This window comes from Gambusia affinis, linkage group LG08 (genome assembly GCF_019740435.1).
Source record: "Gambusia affinis linkage group LG08, SWU_Gaff_1.0, whole genome shotgun sequence".
NCBI lineage: Eukaryota > Metazoa > Chordata > Actinopteri > Cyprinodontiformes > Poeciliidae > Gambusia > Gambusia affinis.
Window position 1 is genome coordinate 24362325 of NC_057875.1, and position 23832 is coordinate 24386156.

At 41.0% G+C, this 23832-nt stretch overlaps 3 protein-coding genes across 9 annotated transcripts in view; 2 read left to right on the top strand and 1 right to left on the bottom strand.

The window, feature by feature from the left end:
* Positions 1 to 2277, bottom strand: part of snx33 (sorting nexin 33) — a 190307-nt gene extending 188030 nt beyond the window's left edge. For all 5 annotated transcript variants that reach the window (XR_006371367.1, XR_006371366.1, XR_006371369.1 and 2 more), the window contains exon 1: positions 51 to 2277. Coding sequence is in view for 1 of the 5 variants with exons in the window: in XM_044125410.1 (XP_043981345.1) it covers positions 51 to 1485 (1435 nt within the window). In the remaining 4 variants the exon portion in view is untranslated. The remainder of the gene's footprint in view (positions 1 to 50) is intronic.
* A 398-nt stretch (positions 2278 to 2675) lies between these two features.
* Positions 2676 to 12510, top strand: snupn (snurportin 1). Of its 2 annotated transcripts, none has more exons than XM_044125422.1 (9): positions 2676 to 2804; positions 4453 to 4617; positions 4958 to 5138; positions 5309 to 5413; positions 8602 to 8698; positions 9806 to 9903; positions 10023 to 10100; positions 11481 to 11561; positions 11653 to 12510. In XM_044125422.1, the coding sequence occupies exons 2-9, from the start codon at positions 4460 to 4462 to the stop codon at positions 11971 to 11973; spliced, it is 1119 nt and encodes a 372-aa protein (XP_043981357.1). In that variant the 5' UTR covers positions 2676 to 2804; positions 4453 to 4459; the 3' UTR covers positions 11974 to 12510. The 2 variants fall into 2 exon arrangements, with proteins under 2 accessions (XP_043981357.1, XP_043981356.1); XM_044125421.1 differs by lacking the exon at positions 2676 to 2804 and adding an exon at positions 3807 to 3943.
* Positions 12511 to 18169: 5659 nt separating this feature from the next.
* ptpn9a (protein tyrosine phosphatase non-receptor type 9a) overlaps positions 18170 to 23832 on the top strand; it is a 28402-nt gene continuing 22739 nt past the window's right edge. Inside the window, exons 1-2 of one of the 2 annotated variants that reach the window (XM_044125408.1) lie at positions 18170 to 18279; positions 18452 to 18742. In XM_044125408.1, coding sequence (XP_043981343.1) covers positions 18710 to 18742 — 33 coding nt within the window. In that variant the 5' untranslated portion in view covers positions 18170 to 18279; positions 18452 to 18709. The remainder of the gene's footprint in view (positions 18280 to 18451; positions 18743 to 23832) is intronic. The other variant, XM_044125409.1, reaches the window with a different exon arrangement.

Here is a 23832-nt window from a genome sequence, read left to right on the forward strand (position 1 = left end):
CTTCTCCAGAACACTGGAGTACTCTCCAGAAAGTTGAAACTGCTCTTTACCTTTCTGTAGATGAATAATGTCCGGGAAGTTGGCGAGCAGGCCTTGATAGAGCGAGAGCTTATCCAACATCTGGAAGAGGTCATACTTAGGTTGCTCTGCAAACATCTCTCCGATGTTTTCATAGGTGCGGCCAGTGTGGGAGATGGCGTTGTTGAGGGCATCTGACTTGTAGGGTGGGTCCAGTGTGAAAGCCTGGCTAATAGACTGGAAGGCATTCCCAAGTCGCTGGAACTCCTTCCTGAACCCGCCCAGGTGCTTACGGACGAGCTCTGAGGCAACGTGCGTGAGCTGCATCACACTGTCGTCCATTTTCTTGGCGAAAGTCTTGAAGTTGTCAACCCTCTCCTCGACGTCCTGAAGGTCCTGGTGTTCGTTGGGGATCTGAAGGGTCAGCATGAAATGGGCTCCCACCATCTCGTCCTTCTCTGCCCGCCTCTTACCCAGTTTCCACTGCTTATCATCACCACACATCAGAAAGTGCTCAAAGCCTTCATACTGCGAGAGGACTGGGTGGCTGGTCATGTGGTTCATCCACAGTATCAGTCGCCTCTTACGCTTCTCGATGAAGTCTTCCTCGAACCGACCAGTGGCCTGCTTCTCAGGGAGGTGAGGCACAGAGATCACAGTGAACTTGTGCAACAAACGGTTGTACAACCAGTCAAAGTGTTTGTATCGTCTGTAAACTGGCCGGCCTATGTGGCTCGGCGTCACTCGGTACGATATGTAGGTCTTGATACCCTTGAACTTTGTCTGTTTGGTTGGGTCTTCAATAGAGCAGATGAATGGCCTTGGATTTGCCTTCCATTGAGGTCCCAGTGAACCCATCTCAATGGTATATGACTCTGCAATCTTTGCCATCATGGGGACATCACCAAGCACAAACGCCTCCACCCCTGAGCGAACAAAGCTGGAAAATCTGTTCAAGTTTCTGCCCACCATGCTACCCTTCCTGGCGCTGGCCATGCTGTCTTGTCCGGAGACTGATTTGCTCCGGTAATGCACGTTGGGATTATTTGATGGTGGGGCCTGAAAGATATGTCCATTAGCTCCAGTAGTGCTAGTGTTACTGTGATCAGCATCATCCACCACTGTGGATCTGTCGTCCCAGTCATCCCAGTCATCGTAGTAGTCTTCGTCATAAATCTGTCCCGAATTAATGGATGTGTTTGGTGTAGATGGTAGATGGGGGGAGTCATTTCCTAAAGAGCCTGCCGGGCTTATGGAGCAGTCAGTCACGTTGGAGTCCGAGCGAGGGCGAATGATGTTCACATAAGATTTAGGAAAGAGACCCCGCTCCCCTCTGCTGTTTTCCCCCAAGACCCAACCATCCACAGAGTTCTCGTCAAAGATAACCACTTCCTCATTCTCCTGGATGTTGATCTCCTCCTTGTTTTCACTTAGAAAAGTGTAAATAGCAACACCTTTTACTGACATGTTGAAACACAAGTGGCTCCCAAACCTTTAACCTCTACATGCACATAATGCCTTGATTGGCACTGTCTACTTTATACTGCATGGAAACATATGACTACCGCCTATAGTAATACTGCAGAGTATGACTTAAGTTAAAATAATCTTCTAAAGCCTAGTTTCAAACAACAACATCTATTTTGTTTTGAAGTCTATATCACATTAAACATCATCAGCCCATTTAGGACACTGCTCTTACTGCGTTGTAGCCTACCTTTAAGCTATAACTCCTCAATATGCAAGCAATATGTGTCTGCGTCAACATAAAAACAATATGATTAAAATCAAAGCTGTTTTCATCTGAGTCCTCCTCCAACAGCTCTGTCGATGAGTAGAATCCTCTCTAAGCTGCGCTTTCTGAACGTGATGTTCATTTATCACTCTTGAGCTTCACCCAGGATCCTAAAAGCCATCAGAGACAAACATATTTCCAGGATAAAGTGGTCCGGCGCGGACAAAAACAGACGGATGAGTAATGGTATCCTTGTGCATTTTCAGCCCGTACCGGATTCCCTCAGACTCAAACTTCCTGCGTTTTCCTCGTAAACAGGTTCCTGCGCATCTTCAGTGAAGCCCCGCAAAGTTGTGAAGAAAGAAGAGAACACTCCGCTTTTAGAGATTCTCAACATCCACCAAGGTCCGCTTTTTTAAGGTTATCCTTTGAGTGTGTTCCTCAAAGCGCTTCAACTCTTTCCGTGACGTGAGGCTCGGACAATTGGAGGCAAGTTTGCCTGTTTCCAGCAGCTCCTTTATGGTCTGGGTAGGTAGGGAGGGGGAGGAAGATCGATACCGCCCCCCGCAGGAGAAACGGAGTACAACACAGGGTACTTCTCTTTACATGTGGGAGAATCTTCATATAATTAATTTCTTATAAAATGAGAGTGAAAATTAAGGAAAAATTCTTATTATAAACGTTTGATGTATACATGGGTTCAGAGTTTTGATTTTTATTGATTTCAAAATGATTACTTCTGTATGCTTGAGTAAATAAATTAATAATAATAATAATAATAATAATAATAATAATAATAATAATAATAATAATAATAATAATAATAATAAACCCCCTATTTTTGAATTAGTCTTAACTTCTGCTTTCCTTTTTTCTCTCATGTGGATATATATGTTGTGTACCTATAACGTCTTACCAGTGGGGGCGCTCTCGTGCCACTGTGGGTCTGACAGGAAGAACGGGTTTTCTGGTTCTGGGCATGCGCGGCTCAGAGTAAACGAGCTCTTGCTGGAGTAACGTTAAAACAACTCTCTTCCTCTGTGATCCACAGGTATGATAAAAGGCAACTGTTATAAATCCATCAGAAAACCGGTTTAAAATGTTCTGTAAATATATTAGGATTAGTTTTTGTAGTATTTTGTGTAATTTATATATGTAATTTAGATAATCTTATACTAAGCTTTGATCTGTGTCCAAAACAGCTTGATTTTTGTTGCTGGAACCTGTGTGATTTTGGATTAATTTAAATTACTTAATCCGTCACTGCTGTATTTATATTTGGGCACTATTGCCATATTGATATTTGGGTAATGTTTGGTGTAGTATTTTTTCCTCATAATTTATTTATTATCATTATTATTATTATTATTATTATTATTATTATTATTATTATTATTATTATTATTATTATTATTATTTTGTGATAAGCCTTTATAACCGCTGAGACAGTTGCAACTGCCAGACGTTGGTATTTACTGAGTGTTTGTTGATAAAATATTTTTCTCAGTTATATTATGTTGACTTAACATGACCAGATTTTCTTCATTTTTAAAATTCTATTATTTTATTTGTGCATTTTATTTTATTGTATTTCTTTGCAGAGACTCCGGATGTTGTTGACTAAATTTTAATTACATTGTAACCGTATTTTATTTATTTATTTATTTGAAAATGTGCGTCAGAATAAACAAACTCTTGCAGGAGTAACATTATAACAAGTCGCTTTCTTGATTCACAGATATTTGTTCCACGGGATTCTTCTGCCTGTATGCCACTTGATAATAGTTAGAACACCGGAAACATTTTAACAAGAACAAGCCTGATAAAAATAATTTAATCTGGTGGAGACACTCAGTCTAATTTCTCATGTTTCAGTATGTTTCTGTGTTTCGTCTCGTAGTTTGGGTTTTCGATGCATTTTCAAAGTTGTAGCTATATACTGTATAATTTTCAATGCCGAAAATTTGTTTAAAGTAGTAAAAAATCCTTCAAGAGGAATTTTAAAAGTGGGCCCCTACAAAATAAATGACGCACATACTTGTTCAACAGTACTCAACCAAAGTTGTGCATCTCCGGAATAGTTTCTAGATATATTATGTCGGCCATCTGAACCCTCTCACCCGGCAGTAAACATGACGGCAGCGTGACGTGTTAGCACCACCAACAGTAGCAGCCTCCCTGAATCCCAAGGTATATGTTTATTTTAGCTGGGACTACGAGTACTATAACCAATTTACTTGTTAATGTTTAATTAGCACTATGTGCAGTTTATAGAAAATCAGCATAGCACCGTAAACCTCAGAGAGACAGCTGCTAACAAGCTTATCATGCTATGAGGCTTAGCTCGAAGCTAGCCGCTAGCTACAAGTGACCATCTGAAAATTAAGGATCCCAGCGTTTAATCTCTCATTATATTCTCGTTTAGACAAGAACGTGTTTGGAATGCAGTTCTGGATTGGTTTTATGGGTTTGATGAATATCTATTAAAATATCCCTTCATACATTAATGTTAGTGTTTGTTCTAATGCAACATTATGAGAGGGAGAATAAAAACTTTAGACCTCACAATATCTTGTGTTGTTTTTGTAGGTCAAAAACAAGAATAATTTAGGTTCAGTTAGAATATATATATGAGATTGACTCGCATGTTGCACCAGTGATGCCATTGTTTTTACATCTAACTTCTTGTGTATTTGCAGCGTGGTCATGGACGACCTGACCGCAGCCCTCTCGTCCAGCTTCGCTGTGTCCAGGGAGCCAAACAGCACAGCCGCTCCTCACCCTCGGCTGGCTCAGTACAAGAGCAAGTACAGCGTTCTGGAGCAGAGCGAGCGGCGACGGCGTTTCCTTGACCTGCAGAAAACGTAAAAACCGACCACATGTTGCCTATTTTGATGCTTGATGATACTTTGAAGCCATATTCAGTTCGAGACAGAAGTTTATGTGCATTCTTGGTGGAATGGGCATAAACTATTTGAAAATTCTGAAGTTATAGCTAATTTCTTTGGGAATAACATAGAGCTGTTGGCCAGCATCAGTTCAAACCCAGTGAAGTATTAATGTGCCATTATTTGCATCAGTAAAATCATTTTTATGTGGTGATTATGGCTCTAGCCCAGGGGCCCCCACATTACTTGTAAATCTGGCCCTACAAATCTTTGTTTGGTGTTTTTCCTCATCCTCCTCCTTTTTTTGAAATCTCAGGAAAAGGTTAAACTATGTCAACCACGCACGGCGCTTGGCTGATGGGGACTGGACGGAGCCAGACAGCGAAGGGGGGGAGGACGACATGGACAAACAGGAGGACGGGGAACGGCAACAGGAAGAGGAAGGCGATGGGATGGAGGTAGAGAGGAGGAAGCTGCCCAAGCATTATGCAAACCAGGTCAGTGGTGAAGCCTAACGTGGCAACACCAATGTCCAGCAGAGGGCAGCGGAGTTCCACCCCCTACTGTTCTGCTCTCTCCTCTCAGTGTTTTTATATCAAGTCTATTTCTAAAAGTGAATTCCCATCGATGCCACGCGAAGATAACCAGGTTTCTGATTCCCGCTTAGCTCATGCTGTCAGAGTGGCTGGTGGACGTCCCACCAGATCTGGACACCGATTGGCTGATGGTGGTCTGTCCTGTGGGGAAAAGGTCTCTAATTGTTGCCTCCAAGGTAAGCCACCATAATATTGCAGAATGTTATGAAGTTGTTATCTTCGTGTTTGTTATTTACACTTGGTAATATGTTAGTACTACCTTTCATTTAGTTTTTTTACCTCTTGGTGGAATGTCCCAAATGAATCTATCAATTCAAATAAAGAAGCCAAGTTTGCTGACGGGATAAAGATGATGCCAGGAGACGTTGCTTACTGGCTTTTCCATTTGCTGTAATTGAAACCTCTTAGTACTGGGAGGAATGTTGAACTTTTTATATTTATATTTCTATATATTCTTATCACTATGGAAGCATGCCAGTAGGACGCTATAGATCAGAAGCCTGCAACCTTTACAATTCGTTTTGGACAAGTTTAGAGCCACAAATATTACCTTACCTTCTGGGAAAAAAATATCTTATAATTTTTGATCAACGTCTACAGCAGAAAATCTGTTATTTTTGCAATTAATTATTTATTAGTATTTACAGTACATTTTTGAATGAATGAGTTAGAAAAACAGTTAATTTCCCAATTGGGAAAGTGTCATTATCATGTATATTTTTATGATTTCTTTTTATAAAAAAAAAAAAAAGAAGATACATTTTCAAAAAGATGATGGTTACTTTTTCTTATGAAATGTTGATATTTGTGCAGCTCCCAACCAAACAAGAAGATTAGATCTAAATAAAAATGACTGGTACTTTTAGTGTTGTTCTGTTCCAGACATTAAAATACTCCCAATTATTCCCTGAGAGAACTGAAAAATAGCTAAGATCTTGTTGTTGAACATTTTTCTTCGAGATGCTTGGAAGCAAATACAAAATCCACGTTTCTCTCTAAGCAGGGAGAAAGTTGCAAATGGCTCAGTCAGTAATTATTATTGTTCCACATGTAACGCTTGTGATCTAATAGGATTATGCCTAATGGATGCCAAAATGTAAATAAACATTCAGACTCCTGAAAGAATCTCGACTTATCTGTGAAAACGAATGGTTTATGTGTAAAAGGCGTTTTATTTTTTTCCCTACTTTCACACAGAAACGTTCTTGTTGCGTTTTGCCCTGTGATGTTATCACCGCAGGCCGGTTCCTCATTCGTTATCTCAAAGCCTGACCTCGTTGACATCTAATCTGCAAAATGGCTCTGCATGCAAAACGTCCCGATCGTTCGCCGCGTCAGGCAGAAACGATGGAGCCTCTGGAACCTGACTAACCCATCGAGCAGTGAGGAGCCTCTGTGGCTCCTTGAGGGTTTTCCGTTCACAGCGAGATGTTTGCAGGCTTTCCCTAATGCTTTTGGAACGATCACATCACTCTTGTCAAGAATGACAAATTATTTACTGGTCTTCAGTCAGTTTTGACAAAAAAAGAAAAGCACACTTCTTCTTTTTTTTTTCTCAGCTGTCAGTAAGTTGGTAGACAAAGCAGAAGAGTTTGCCCACATAGAGGATGTGAAAGATTTTGATGCTTCACACGGCAATAAGTGCATTTATTGCTGTGTGAAAGTTTTAAAGCTTAGTAAGCAGGTCGGAGTCATTAAGTGCTGTTTTAATTACCTCAACACATTTGTCGGGAGGCGTTTCTCAAAGAGCCCCTCGCTTTTCATCAATTCCTCTCTTCAGCTGGACAAGTGTCAGGCATTTTCACCTCTTATGATGTTTCAAACACAAACAGGATTTTCTGTGACACAACGTAGCATACAGTGGTTACATTCATTTTTTATTTATTTTCTTTAAAGAAAATTAAGTCTGAACATTGTAGCGTGCATTTATATTTAGTTCCCTTTACTTGGATACCCCTTAAATAACTGGTTGCCTTCAGTTGGAGCCCAGTAAGTAAATGATGTCAGGATGAACTCAGCTGAAGGCTTTAGAAGTGCCCTGCAGTTCTATACAAAATAGTTTGACCCGGGCCTGGTGTCTCGCCTCTCTGCGAACAAAATGACACAATTTTCGTCGTAGGTCTACGTTAATGAGAGCCAATTTTGGATCCTTTAGGTGTGCAAAAAAAATCTTTGAAGAAAGTAGTCCAGATTGCAGTTTGCCACAAGCCATGCAGGGGACACGGCAAACTTGAAATAGGCCGCTCAGCTTATCTGTCTGGCTTAAATGCAAAACCATCTGGGGTGAAAGACTGCAAATGCATGTCACCTCACTCCTATTCTGTATTTTTCATAAATAAAAGATATATAAATTAAATAACCCACCATCCCCATGGTGACACAGGCAGCCATTTTCCACTAGCAGCGCGGCTAAACTCTACTCCTCTCCACAGTGTCGGTGGTTGAACAGCTGAGTTACAACAACTCCAGGGGCAAACGTCCCCGGCGTGATCCGTACACGAAACCAATACATCCTATTTATCAAGCAATTCAATAAAGTTCAGTTCGTCGTCCAAGTCGGTTTAAGACGTTTTCCATCAATCGGGCTGCTTCGAGTCATTGATATGAAGCATCCAATCCTCCTGGACGGTGGACAATCGCTTGCGTCGTGTCATTGACTTGACAGCAACGTCTCATCCTAAGCATGCATGTGGAGAGGGAAAACTCCCCTTCAACAGGAAGAAACCTCCAGGAGAACCAGAACCTGGCTCAGTCTCCCAACAGTCTTGACCTCGACTCGGCATGCTTGGAGCACCCCACACTGTGGCGTAGGTACAATGCTACGAGGGGGGTTCTCTTTAGCAGGAACGGGAAAACTGATCAGACTTGAGTGGAAGATGGATGGATAGAAGCACCGGGTGACCGTGAATGAAGAGTAAACGGTCTTGAGGTTGTGGGTGGAGGTTCACTTTCCTCAGCATTTAGCCAGAGCTAGAATGCCACGGTGTATCTTTCCATTACCCAAGCTTTGGTTTTCCTTAGTTTGAGGCAGTATTGGCAACACTGATACCAATTTCCTCTTGACGCTTGTTCAAATGTCAATTTAATTTGTCTGTAAATATACACAGAGGGCAGTCAGACAGTTTCATCAGCAGTAGATGATTTCCCGCCTTCCTTTGTTTACACACAGGTAGACATAAGTTAAAGAGCAATGTGTAAAAGTGAATATGTGCAATCCAAGGTACCAAGGCTCAATATTCTGCAACTCTGTAAACTCTTTGACCCTTGCATTAGCAGAAGTGTTGAGACCAGAATAGGAACGTTAACATTTCTCTCTTCTCGTCTGGGTGGTGTGTGTGTGGGTGTGTGTGTGTGTATCTTAAAGGGTTCCACTGCCGCGTACACTAAAAGCGGCTATTGTGTGAGCCGTTTCCCTTCCCTGCTCCCCGGTGGGAACAGACACAACTCTGCCATGGGAAAAGGTGAGCCGGTCTGTTGTTTACCGTAGGAGGAGGGGCTACTCTGATAGGCCACTCAAATTGTTTTATGTATAAAAACTCTCTACCTCAAGTTTTATCGTGACAGTCACAGAGGAAGACTTCACCTCCACATTCAGCCAAAGACAGAGTATTAATAGAAGACTGTTAACTTACACCAGCTGTGTCCAAAGTCACTAAGTTTTGACTCATTTTTCCTCAATTAAAAGCACAACATTTCTGTGGATTCTTTTTCTTTTATCTGCTCAGCAAAAAAATTAAATATGCATTATTTTATTTTAAAACAGTAAAAAAAGAAAAAGAAAAAAAGTGAATTTTATAGGTTTGGAAATGAATGGTGTTTGGAAGATGTAAAGCTTCCTAACTTTTTTAGGGTGGGATATTTTTCTTGAACGTTCTTCGAAAACCTTTTCTAGAGTTAGCCAAGTTTAATGAATGAGTTTGTCGAACTCTGCATGTTTGTGGCCTTACTTAATATGGCGCTAAAATGAAAAGCAAATAAATAGTTTTTATGTTAGGGATGCACTTTATCTGTAATGACGTTGGTATCAGTCCATCAAAACAAGTTATTTTGCTTTTAACCTAGTGAAGCAATTTCAGGAAGGTGTCTGCTGTTATTTATGTTACAAAATAAACACAAAAACTTGGTTTTAAATAGTAAAAACTATGTGTTTCAGTACAGACACCTAGAGGTTTAGCGCAAACAGAAGTGAAAAATAACGTTACAAGTTAATTTAAGCGGAAAATGAACTTCTCAGAAAGGAGTGGTGTTTTAGTTTCAATGTATCTGTTTTTTTCTAAACCGAGTAGAAAATCTAACTCTATATCCTCACCAAAAGTTCTTCAACTGCTGAAGCAGAAAATTTTAGGGCATTTTTGCTAACGTCAGATTGTATTCGGTGCTAAAGGGCAGAGCCTACATGTCTTTTGTTGTTTGTTTGTTGTTCTTTGGGACGGATTGCACCGAAATGTCAGTTTCCTCCCTGGGGGTCCTAAGAAATATATTTTTCTTCTTCTAAGAGTTTTAGGATCAGCAGTAAAGTTCAGGTGGATATTTGTCATTGAATGTTCGCTGGTCTCTCTTCCATGTAGACTACACCATCTTGGACTGCATTTACAGCGAGGTGGACAGAACGTACTACATCCTGGACGTCATGTGTTGGAGAGGACACCCGGTCTACGACTGCCCAGTAAGCAACCCAGGACGGCTCGTCCAGCTCTTCTGATGTGGCCACATTGCCCATTTTGTTGGCTTGGGATGTGATAGAAAACTTCTAAGTTTCTCCTGTTCCTGTTTTCTCACCAACAGACTGAGTTTCGCTTCTACTGGCTCCAGTCTAAGGTCCAGGAGACGGACGGCCTGTCGGAGATCGCCAAACGCAACCCTGTGGGTATCTGCACCAAGATGAATCCTCTCCTCGTGTCAAATTGTTTATTTTAGGTTTAACAAGCTCCGGACTGAAGACGATTGTACTTGTTCTCTCATTAATACCGACTTATAAGTTCAGTTCACACTATTACACTGAATAATTTCACGTTCATAGCTCAGCAAGCAAATAATCTGAACTAAGTACCAATAGAAGTTAGTTTTCCCAAATTCATCCGTTTAATTGCGAAATCTCTCACAGTATTTTGCTCTCGTGTGAGTGTCAGTATGTTGGTTCTGTCATTATGTAGCTATTGGAACCAGGAATATGTCGGCTTCTATTTGCATCTGCTGTTCACGCTCATACACTGGAGTTCAACTCTCAAAATAGCTGCCGTCATTCACACCGCTTCTGTTTTAGTTGTCAGAAAGCTAAATTATGAGGAAAACCGCATAAAAAGTTTCCCTGTAACTCTTTATTTTTTCATTTCTGAAAGCGTTCCTATCAGCTGAAATCATTATTCTGTTTGAACAGGTCAGCTACCAAGATCTTCACTCGCATATTTGGGGTAAATTTAATAAAAATGTAAAGCATGACGCTACAGTTACATTGATCTCGAGCCTGCAAACCCAGGATGTCTGTTACATCCAGTGATGTAACAGACAATATGTCATCGACGTAATGTCTGTTACGTCAATGAGGCCATAGACAAAATTATTATCATCATCCGTCTCGAGTCACAGAGTGTAATGATGGCGTCTGAGTGTGACTCAAACATTTGCCTGACAGAAACGACCAGCGAGGAAAAAATATATCGGAGATTAAATCATCCTGTCGAGACAAAGTTTAAGACCTGAGGTTAACATTTGAAAGGCTAACTTACTGTTTTTAAATGGATTCAAGACATTTTCATGAAATAAAATGACTTCAGACTTGTAGAGCTTTTTAACCCTCGATGGTTTCTCAAAGACGCTTTACATAAAATCAGTCATTTCCATTCACACACCGATAATGGCGAGCTGTTGAACTATAGCCACAGCTGCATAGTCTGACAGATTTCAAGATTTAATAAAAAGATCGTATTTCAAGGTCTTGGGTTTCTAATGCATAAATTGAAGACGTCTTAAGGACACCCTGGTTGATGTGTTGTCATTCTTCTTTGTTGTCTTTCAGTAAGATAAATTTAATCACAAGTGACAGTAATTTACTGTGATGGCTTCAAGTCTAGAGACCAGAGAAACTAATATATGCCATTAAAATCAATTGAATAATAATTCAATTAATTGTTTAGAGGTAAAGCCCAGTAGGAGCTGAGTAATCTTGGGGGGGTTTAACAAAAAAAAAACCTCATTTGGAGCTACCGAGACGTTGCTCAGGTTTTGTTTTCTCTGCTTAAACAGTTCCGGTTCGTGAGTCTCCAGAGCACCGACTGCAGAGCCGAGTCCGTTCAGAAAGCGCTGGCAGCCGAGTACAGCTTCGGTGTAAGCCGTTCATCTCCAACATCGATCTTCGTGTGGGGTGTAACAAAAAGTAAATTTTACTGGTATTGTTGTTTTATTTTTGCCCCTGCAGGTGGACGGACTTCTCTTCTACCATCGGCAGACCCACTACACCCCCGGCAGCACCCCTCTGGTTGGCTGGCTTCGCCCCTACATGGTGACAGACATCCTGGGTATGGAGGTTCCCGTAGGACCCCTCACCGCCAAGCCTGAGTACGCCGGCCAGCAGCTGCAGCAGATCCTGGAACACAAACAAGCGTCCGTCGAGGTCCGCCCCGCCAACAGAAGCGGCGGCTACGAGCTGGAGTACCTGTCCACTCCGAGCACGGACAGCAAGGATCCCTTGAACTTCCTGAATCAGAAGCCAATAAAGGAGGCAAACATGGAGATGTGAGGGAGGCTTAAATCAAGTTTTCTATGTGTTGGCAGCACACTGGAAGCTCTTTCGAAAACTCTGCTCAAGGACCAATCGCGACGCGTGGCTAATTTTAATCCGGCACGTCTCTGGACGCCCTCGGAGCGCAGATTAGTGGTGCTGTGCTGCATGCTGACCCTCAAACCGTCAAAACACAACTCTGAGCAGACGACGGAGACACAAAAATGACAACCTTTTTTTGGCCAAGTAATTTCTCGCTGCTCTGCGCGTTCTCGTTGTGGACAAAGCGTGCATGAAACATCTCATCACTACCGTTTGTGGGTTTGCAGGTTTTCTGCAGCTGCTGTTACTTGCCTACTCAGCAGAATACAGCAGCTTCAGCAGGTCATTAGTTCAGCGCCAGCAGAGCATGCTGATCTGTCAGTGGAGGGTGAAGCATAACCGACAATATCCTGTCAGTCGCTGATTAGCATCTGTGATGGATTTTTATAGAGCAATGGTAAAGTTAAAATGTTTTAAAGTGCACATTTCTAAATAAATGCCTTTTTATTGACAGCTCTTATCATGTTTCCACACATTGCTCTGAAGTTTTATTTTGCTTTTGAAGTTTCTTTTTGTATTTTGTAAACATGGCAGTATTTTATTGATATTCAGACCATTCAGATATTTAAAGATTTAAATACTGGAAGCTACGTCATCATTAATAAGTGCTTTATGATTGCTGTGGCTCATTCAGGTTTAACAACCTGAGGAGGGGCAAGCATGCGCCAACGGGGGGAGGTAACACTATGTAATGTGTTTTGAGGCAGTTGACCAAAATCCCGGACGATTTTTAAATTCCCCCCGGACATTTTTTTAGGTCTGAAAAGTGGGACATGTCCGGGAAAAAGAGGACGTCTGGTCACCCTATGTTAAGCTACCTGCCGAGACGTCCAGGCGCACAACAGCATTTAGCTCTAGAAATCAGGTCATAGACATTCGCAACCTGAATAAACTAGCGTGATGTACAGTCAGTATATGACACATCTTGCGTTTCTCGCTCACTTTTTCTATAATGGAAAAAAAAAAAAAAAAGTTGACTTTTTCTCCTGCTTTTGCTGCTGTGATGGTATCAAAAGTGCTCTGGCCGCCTACGCGGAACATTAACCTATGAAAACATATTCAACAGCCTTCAGTGGGGATAAAAGTCACTGTGGAAATGTAAGTGGAGGGAAAATAAAAGGGCAAACACGTTCACACGTGTTGCCTTCTGGTGGGTGGTTTGTATTATTTGTTTTTGTTTTTTTGTGCAATGCTAAGAGAAACAAAGTGAGGTGTGAGAACTTCTAATTATTATTATTTTTAGCTCTATTGAAGAAATTAAGCTTCTACCAAAAGTTTTAAATACATTGAAGTTCAGAGAAAACTATTCATAGAGTGCAAGTCGGAGTGCAAGTCGGATGTCGCCTCTTTAAACCGAAAGAGCTGTGGAAGAGAGGAAATTGAGCCGCGTGGTTTTTGCAGGAATTCAGATATGACTCAGCAGCAGCCATCACTTTCCAGGAACTGAGCACCTGTTGATTCACAGCTGCTTCACTCACCGTCTCCCACACACACACACACACACACACACACACACACACACGTACTCGAGGTCTCTCTGTTCTCTGTAAAAACTGTTACGCAACACCTCGTAACCTGTTAAAAACAGGATATTGTTATGCAGAAAATTTCAATAGTCATGTCTTTGAGCTGCTGTATTTAACAGGTATGAAAATGAAAACAGAAATACTGTATTTTTAGATTTTTCTTTTCAGGGCCAGCGTGTGTTTTTACTGTATTACACAGTTTGCTGGAAAGCGTGGCGGCGGCATCTCGCTGTGGGGGATGTTTCATCTTAAGCTCAAGTCAACTCAAACCCATAAAAACTTGTTTTTGGTAGAACCTTAATTAGGATTCTAGGACGACATTTCCCACCAAAATAGCTGAGTCCAAGACTTGGCCGAAACCAGTTACTAATCATCCGCCTTCATACTAATAAGTGACATCCTGCTCTTAATCCTCAAGGTATGATTATAAGAAGCCACAGCTTTGCATGTTCTAGGAAGGCTTAAGAGTGTATTTTATTCTAGATGCACATTTGTAAGGTTAGATACTGACGTTGGCTCCTTACTCGCAGTTTCCACTTTGAATTCACACCAAAGGTGTTCTTTCAGGCTGAGGTCAGGTTTTCCAAACAAAGCTTGTCCATCCAGCTCTTGCTAGTCCTCGCTCTGTGCACTGCTGAGCGGACATGTTGGACCAGAAGGGTGGAGGCCATATTTAGACTGTTCCAACAAAGTCTGGATCATCAAATTGTTAAAATTGCTTTGCCAGCGCCTACCACTTAAGAACTTCCACCAATGTTTGTAGAAACTGTCTGAATGTGGAGGTGTTTGATTTGAAGAAAAAAAAAAAAAAGAGTTTGACCATGGAAGTGATTGGAAAACAAGAATTCAATTATTTGAGTCCACAAAGAAGTTACTTTTAGCAATATATTGTTCATAAGACACTAAAGAAAGTTGAACCAGATTTTAGTGGGGGCGGCGTTTAAGCAAGAAGTTTATTTCCATTTTGGTAAATGCCACAATAATGAGAGAAAGAACATGTCAAATATTTATTAATGTCCACAAAACCAGAAGGGGTGTTGCCTCACAATTTCCACCACCGTACCTCACAGCTGGGATGGTGTTTCACAAGCATCCCACTTTTATCTCCAAACGTGTCGATGTTCATCATGGCCAAACGGTTCTACTTTAGCATCATCAGATGACAGGTTACGTCTCTAAAATTTAAGATCCATGTCTCTGTGTGCATGTGCAATTTGATATTTTTATATTTGATCTGGAGTGATGGCTTCTTCCTCGTTGAGCGGCCTTTCAGCCCACGTGACCTCTGATTTCAGCTGCATGTATTACGGCCTGCATGCTTAATTTAAGCGAATAGATTCAAACGTGTATACCCTGTGTTGTTTTTAAAAATGACCTATATCGCCCTGCAAAACTGATGACAACCCAGATATGTTAGCAATGTCTTTTATGAAAAATCCTACATTTTTCCTGTTCTCTGACTAGCGCTAAAATAAAAGTAGGCCTTTTTTTCCCCCCTCTCAGTATTTCACTTTTTTCTTTTTTTTTTTCTGGACTGGTCCTGTGAGGGGCGGGCCAAGGGTTTACCAATCATGTCCTCCCCCCCCCAAGGATGTGATGTGGACAGGAAGTCCATTGTTGTCCACTCCCTCTTCCCTTTTGTTTTTAAGCCAGACTTTCCCACGCCTCCTCTTATTTACAGTTTGTGTATTGTTGGATCTTGCATTTTGTGGAAAAGGAAAACAAACATATCGGGTGTACCTGACATTGTTCACCTTTCTAGCAAGGAAGGGGACAAAAAAAAAAAACAAGAAAAGAAAAAAAGCACAAAAGCCAACAAGCTGCCGGAGCAGAATGCGGCAGGGAGAAAGCTCTTTAACGGCGCACTACTTTTACAGTCTCATTAAAACGCCTCTAAATACGATCTGGGGCTAATCAATAACAGCCTTTCAGGAAATGTAATGTCCTGGCTTGCACTTGAACTCACCTCGCGATGAAATCCAGTAATTGTCCTACGGAGACTCGTCTTAGGCTCTGTGTTTCATCAGCTTCTATCATACTGTGGGGGTTTTTTCATCCCTACATCATACAATTCCTGTAAAATATATTAGCCTTTGGGATGCGTGAGTGGAGAATGTGATTAATTAAACCGCTATTACTGTAATATTCTATTATGGAAAGGCACACTCATAAAACTGGCTGTTTCCTATCACCAGGTTTCATGCATTAGTAATGTTGCATTATAGCGCGGAGAGCGCTGTTGCATTGCCGACTTACAGCTGTGCTACTATGTAGTAAAGCCGTAGTTGTAAAGTTGTGTCCTAAATAATAGCAGTGTGTTTAAAAAAAAAAGTGAGTAAACGCTCTAAATATATATAGTGACGGTTTATTTTTTTATTTAAAAAAAATTCAGTTGGAAAAATTTACATGTTATTCTTCCCCTGAAAAACAAGATCAGCCTTGTTATGGATCTCTATAAAGCAATAAAAAGCAACATTAGAGTGTCCAAAAAAAAAAAAAAGTACTTTCTGCATTTTTCTTTTTTATTTTATAACCCAGCCCAAGACCATTTGTCTACATTGCACAATTCCTCTGCATTCGTTTGATTTTGCTTCGCCAACAGGGCTTTCATGACGTTGCAACACGTCTTCTCTTGGATTAACAGTAATCCTATTCATCTGGAACCAAGATGTTGCTCGCTTCCTGGTGTGTTTGGGGTCAACGTGACCCGTTCAAGAACTCAAACTGATTCATGTCTGGGATACGTCCCCTTATCTTGACCCCCGAGTCGCCAGACTTCAAAAGGTTTGAAGTAACATCAAAGGTTAATAAAATATTGAACCCATTTCTTAACCTGGGTGTTTTTTTTACCGCAAAATGAGATTTTTTTGTTTCTGGTCCCTGGGATCTTCAAATTCTTCTGATAAGTGGCGGCCATCTTTCATCACCCGAGGTGGGTAGTTGCTAGTAACATTTACTTAAGTTACTTTGGTAGGAAAAGTACTTCTGGGAGACGTTTTACTGCACTGTAGCTTTATTTTGAGGTATCACAACTTTTACTTGGATAAAACTTCTGGCTCCTTTGCTCAGCGCTCTACTTCACTGAATGAAGAACAATGAATGTTATGTTGAGACCATTGCTCTAATGCTATTTTCTATTTATGTTTTCTGCTGTGCCATTTGAATGTACAATAAACAGAAGTTATCAATGGAAGCACTTTGTGGCGTTCTAGCATACATGAACTATCGTACGCATTGGTTTCAATAGCTTTGTTGTGAATTTTTTTTTAAAGATTTCAAAGTGTGTAATTTTTTAATTTTTTTTACAAATTAACTCAAATATAAAGCACAACCAGATTAAATTCTGTAGTGAAGTAACCTTTTTACCAAATAATTTATTACTCAGTACTTTTTACTTCTACTCGAGCAACGATATATTGAACTATTGCTAATCTTGCATACAACTTTTGTCTAGTACAGATAGATTTTATAACCATCACTGCCCTCAACAAACAATTTGTCAAAACATCTCGTAAACTGTCCACTGCTGTTTTCTATGCACAAATATATACATCTTATACTATGTTCTTTTTTTTCAAATTACCTCACTGAATTGCGTATTTCTTTTGATGAGTACGCTACTTTTATTAAAGCGGCAGTATTATGTAAAATTGACTTTTTTGTTATTCCCTCATCAAAAAGATACCTGGAGTGTTGCCTTGACTCTTTTGTGCATGTTTGAGAAATCCTTTAATCTCCATGGCAACCATTCAGCTCTGCAAAATGCCTGGCTGGACCTAGCCCCGCCTTCGATGACGAAGCTCCTCCTCTGAGTTCCAGATTCCAAGCTTCTGAGCTTCGGCCTCTCAGAGCAGCCCTCCCCTGAAGGCGGAGTCTCAGGATGAGCAGGAGGTTTTTAAAGAGACAGAAGCCCAATTTCAAGACATTATACTAGGAAGTAAAATTTCTTTGGGGTCATATTTGTTATATACAGCATTTTTATAACAACAGAAGTAAAAATAGTTACTTGATTATGGCATAAAATGGCACCATGTGACTGGAAAACACATACCACTGCCCCTTTAAATCCACAATGTTAGATATTTTTTTCTTGTAAATCTGCCATTACTGTACAGTCTCTTATCCTTATGTTTCTACCTTTAACTTGCTGGTGGTACACCTAAATTTCCCCATTGTGGGACAATATGACGCGATTGGTCAACTCTGGGGCTTTCTATTTCCACCCCAAGAGCCCAAATAAACATAACCAACATACATTTTTGTAATACTTCAAACAAGAAATCTTTGTGGTTGGAGTAAAGTCAACAGCTCTTTAAATTCTTAAATGAACTGAAGCTCGCCCGTTAGACAAAAAACAAGTGGAGGCAAAATGTATAAGTTGTAATAATGCCATTGTTGAGTTAGTTATATTATTTTGCCCACCAGTTTGTTTTCCTTTACTATTTATGAATGAAGGCGGAGGTCAGTGATCTGTTGACATTTTCTGGTCTTAACCACCAGGGGGTACAGCAACACACAGAAAGAAAGCCAACAGTCTCTTTCATTGTTCATGGTTGTGTGTGTGTGTGTGTGTGTGTGCGTGTATAAGTGTGTGTAACCCTCTCGGGCAGCATAAAGACGACGTTCAGTGCGAAAAACTTGCAATTCATGGCATGGAGGAGTCAGCGGGCAGCTGCAGTCCTCCACCCTTTGTCAGGTTAGGTGGATGAACGGCACGTCATGCCCTGAATCCGCTTTCTAACGTCGAGTTGAATCAAACCTTCGTAAAGCTACTCGGCTGATGTTTTTCTCCTTCTTCTCTCTCTCTCTCTCTCTTTCGCCTTCCTGCCTTATTTTTCCTTCACCTCGGTAAAAATCTGCCTCAACAGCGGCTCTTTCCCCCCACCTCTCTTTCTAGTTTGGGTGGCAGATTCGTGCTAATTGGCCCGCGTGGATCGCAGCATCAAGAGAAAAATAAAAAACCTTCCGCTCGCGCACTGCGCCGTTTCAGATGCCTTCAACTTTGAGGGCGAGGGACAACCCCTGAGAGCCCCAGATTTCATCAGGCGGAGCAGGCAACCGTACATCTCCGTCAGCTCTCACTTTATGAGAAGGACACGTCTGTGGAAGGGCTGAACGGGGGAACCATGGCAGCTACTTTATCGGCGGAGGAGGAACAGGTAGGCCCAGGGAAGGCAGCGGGAAGGAAGGGGGGTGTTTAGGCTTCCACTTCTTACTTTTACAGCGACGAACGACGAATTTCGCTCTCGTTTCTACCTGGAAGGTTTCTTTTTGGCCGCTCGTTGTGTGTACGCGCGCGCTCTCTCGCTCATGTGTGTGTGTGTGTGTGTGTGTGTGTGTGTGTGTACGTGCGTGCGAAGTGGTGTCGGCGGTGCGCAATAGTGGCTTTGTTGCGAAATAGTCCCGAGCGCAAAGCGGAAACATTGTATCGATTTCTGGCGCATTATTGCCCTGATTGCATCACCGTCAGTTCCTGTCCAGCGGCTCAGATGATGTGTTGAAACCCGGGCCGCGCCGCCGATGCGAAGCGCTGTGCCCCGAGTTCTGATATTATTACCGGGGAAAGGTTTAACCAGAGACCGGGTAGGGAGAGGGGAGAGGGGGGAGAGGAAGCGCCTGGACACGGTCCCTGCTTCCTCGTTTGGGGTCAGTCACTGATGTTTACAGTAGAAACTTCTGAGCCTGTTGAGTCTTTTACAGTTGCCTGATGTTACTACGCTTGGTTCTGAGTAGAAATGAAAGGGAGAGATATATTTAATCGGATTTTATTTGGTTTGAATCAGGATATAGTTGGATATACAGCTGGGTTGAACTGGAGTGAACTAGATTAAGATTGGATAAAAGAATCTGACTCTACAGAGGCTAATAACTGGATTAAATTGGAGTAAAGTTGGCTTCAGATGGACTGAACCAAAATAGGATGTACTTTTGGTTTAAAATGAACTTTATTAAACTCTATTTCTGTTTGTTAAAATAAACCATATTATATTGAAATAGCTTATAAGACTGAATTTGGCTGTATCGAACAGGACTACATGTTGATTTAATTGTTCAACTAAGTTTGAGTCAAATTGGGTCAAAATACATTAAAATAAATGCACTGCTTCTGTTTTTGTTTTTGTTTTTTAGGATTGAACTGGACTGCACTGTTTTCCATTATTGTTCATTTCAGTGGTACTATTCTCAATCACATCACACACTTAAAATTAGACTGAACTATATTGACATGAACTGCACTCCAAACTGAACCAGACCACGAACTTGGAATTGAATTAGACATTAATTACAATGAACTCAGCAGTAGTTCACTTTGTGCTATCCAATTTGAATTGTATTGAATTCAGTTGGATTCAACTGGACTGTGCTGTGTTAAATCCTATTGAGTTAGACTACTTTTCATTGAAATCAAATGGATTTATATGTTATTCTAACACTAAAAACATGAACTCTTCTGTAAAAAATGGATTTGATTTATTTTGGCTGAGTTTGTAGAGAAGCAATGGATCATAAATGAATTTAAACGAACCATAGCACTTATTTAAATGAACGTCTAACTTTACTTGTGAAGAAACTTCAGTTTTTTGTTAAATTAATCACATTTTATCCATCCATCCATCCATCCATCATCTACACCTTCCTGTCACAATAAATGATTCTATATTACAAATTGTTCCAGAAGTTATTACGATAAACAATAATATTGTTGTTTAGAGACAATTTTCTGAGTAAGTAATATAACGTTAAAGACAAAATAATAATATAAGAACACAGTCTCAAAGATCAATGAACTTTAAATTCTAATGAACATTTCAACACTGGAACTGGAAGACATTTTAAATGTCCAAAATAATTAAATAAAGCAACAAATAAAATGAATTTTGACGTCTTTGTAAACAAATGAAGACTTTTATTATCCAGTTTTTGAAAACTGGAGAAAAAAGAAGAAATCAGACCAATTGAAATTATTGAGTTTGTTTTCATTTATCATGCAATTAATTGATTTATTGATTATTGTGACTGGCCTGTCTTTGCCCATCTCAACAAGCAGGCGCCAGGCAGAAGGACCCGAAAGTCAGAATTTGAACCCATGGAAGTGGATAATGAAGCCTTAGTATCTGTGGCCGTGCTAGCAAGAAGTACCTTTATGTCAGCAGAACTGTTCTATATCTTTGTGGCAAAGACCTAGCAAGGCACCAGAAACATCCCTCAGCAGACCTTGGTCCATAATGGCGTGATTGCATCACGCCGTTGCTGCAGGTTTGTCGACTGCACAGCCGTAATGCAAATGTCCTGCTTGGCCAGACCCAAAAGACCATCTGTTGGATGAATATCTGGTGACTGCGGAGGCCAGTGGAGCACAGAAATGTCATTGTCATGTTCATAAAACCGGTTTGAGATGGTAAACTGTGGTCATGAAGGGAAAGACAGGGTGAGTAACAGAGCAGCAGGTAGGCCGTTGCTACGAAGGGAGCCAAAGTATGGCTAAGAAAATCCCCCATACCACGATACCAACAGCATCACCCAAGGCGGTCTGCTGCTGCTGTAGCCCACCTCCTTCTATGTTTAATGTGTTGTGGTGGCGCTAAAGTTTAGTTGCTTAATGTCTTTTCTGACACCAATATGGCCTTTTTATTAATTCAACGTCTACTCACTGGATTTTTTTCTGGGCCATTCTAGACACTCAAGACATGGTTGTGTGTGAAAAATCACCTTTGTTTCCCCTTTAGTATTGGGTTTAACTTCAGCATGTCTAGACGCCCGGTTGTTGGCCTTTTGTGTCAACAAGCAATCAATCTTGTCCAGAGAGTTTCTCCGTTTTGTGTCACAGAAATGTACGTTTTACAAAGTCGTGCAACAAAATTAGACTGCTGGGCTGTTGTTAATACTAGGGGTTTAATAATACCTAAAACTCACAAGACGAGAAACGATGCTGATTTCACAAGAATGAGATCTTAATATTACTTTCAAGAACGCTTCAAAGATCAAGTTTATGGTACAAAAAGACCTTTATGCTGAATTTTCATAGGTTTTGCCTGAAACTGAACTTTTATTTTCAGATTTGTTTTAATCTCTTCAGACCTATGCATGGCCTGTGACATTTCCCAGTTGATATCGATGGCGATAGCGTGGGCTGTGATGGATGTCTAGCGTACCCCTGGACATTCATCCTGCGGTTGTTACGGCAACGTTTTTTGCCTCTTTTTGCATCTAAACAACTTGGAGTACTTGCACAATTTCCGTGACTTCCTGTAGCATTTCTAGTTCCAACTGGAAAACAAAAATTCAGCAAAACAAATTATTTAAGTGTAGTTGGGGCGTCTTCCATTCTGACTTCTTCAGGCAAAGCAAGTCGAGGCAGCATTTACCGCAACGAGAAATATAATGTTTTCATATCGCAAGATCTTCTACCATGAGATCTTGTTAGTTAATACCTTGTTAACAAGAACAACCTGTGAGCAAAAGGAAGTGGATCTAACAAAACCCACGGTGGAGCAAAAAGAAAACCAGAAAAACAGCCATGGAGATGGAATAAAAATGAGTTTGGAGTCTTGTTCTCTTTCTCTCGCCTCGGTTTTCTGCCGACTCCCCATCATCGACCCAGCAGAATGCTTCTTATCTGTTTCGTCCATTTCCTGTGTGAGGCAGGGCCCCCACTAGGCTGCCGGGCAGCCTCAGTGCATCCAAAGCCTAAACGGGGTGTGTGTGTGTGTGTGTGTGTGAGCTGATTCTGTGTGCATTTTGTAGCATGGCCCTCTTGGGACTGTACACTGCTGTAGTGGAACTTCATTCTACATGCAGCTGTTAAAAGTATTTCCACTAGACACTGGGGAGGGGAAGGGAGCGGGGGTGAGTTTATGAGTAAGTGAGTGGAGTTTGTCCATCAAGTGCTTCAGAGAAAGTGTGTGTCGAGTCTGCTGATCCCAGGAAGCGGCGAAGTGAGAGAAAGTGGGGAAGAGGCAGATAGTGACGTTATTGACTTCCTGTTTTGGCATTGACTCGTGCCAAATTGGACTCGGCGAAGCGAAGCCGCTCAACAGAAGTCCTACGTTCGTAAATGGATTAGCGTGGCATCTGTAATCAAATAGATTCAGGAGAAACGATGCGAGGGGCGACCATTAAACCTTTTTAGGAAATGGAATAAATGCATTAGCCTTGTCTGGAGGATCAAGGTGTAATGACAGCACAGGTTTGGCTCTACACCTTCTTCCGCTAATTTGTTCATTAGAAGTTCTCTCAACTTAAATATTACCTTGTTAGCGAATCACCTTTTTGTTTTTTAAACTTAAAACCGTTCAAAGACAGCTTGTTTGCTTTTGTAGTTGATGGTTGTCCTACAGGGCAAAACAAAAGTATATTTCTTCTTGCTTAAAGAGCCAAAAATAAAAGAAAAAAAATCCACTCAGGTCCTACATGTTGAATTGTGAATCAATTGTGATTAGCAATATTCATTTTGGTTCAGTTTGATGAGCCACACCCAACAAGAAGTAGGCTGAAGTAGCTGAAAACAAAAACACCATCATGCTCTGATCTAAGGAAATTTAAGAACGGATGAGAAACGGGGTCAGTGTCATCCATTAGTCTATAAAGTTTCACAAAGCCATTCACAAAGCTTTGGGAATCCACAATGGGAGAGGTAATCCACAAATACAGAAAACACAAAAAGTATTCCCAAAAGCGTATTGGTGACTCATCCAGGAGGTCACAAAAGAGCCTGAGAAACAAAAACAGCCTAAAGCACTGCAGGCATCACTTGTCTCTGCCAGGTCACTGTTTATGATTCAACAATAAGAAAGAAGCTGACAAAAATGGCCTCTGTTGGAGAACACCAAGGGAAAAGCTACTGCAACACAGATTTACATTTGAAGCAGCAAGGTAAATGTGTCCTGATGCAAACGGCCATTGTACGACTGCAGTGGGTGTGTGAGAGGAAGACGATGAGCTGGAGTTCATCATCGTGGCTGTGGGCGGTATAAAATGTGCACGATGGTATTTTAGGAACATGGATGAAACTATCACACACGTTCTTGTCTGATAGTTGTGTTTGCAAGGATTTATTCTTGAAGCTTTGATAATGGCTCTGTATGGAGGGGTTTTTTTTTTTGTATATTTGTGACGATGTTTTTATTTTGCACGGTTATGATTTTTAAAAAGGATGCAAAAGCAGCATAGGAAATAATAACAAAAGGGACAAGTTTTAAACTTTGTGCCCCATGTTCACACGGAAAACATGTTTTAGGGGTCTCCACGT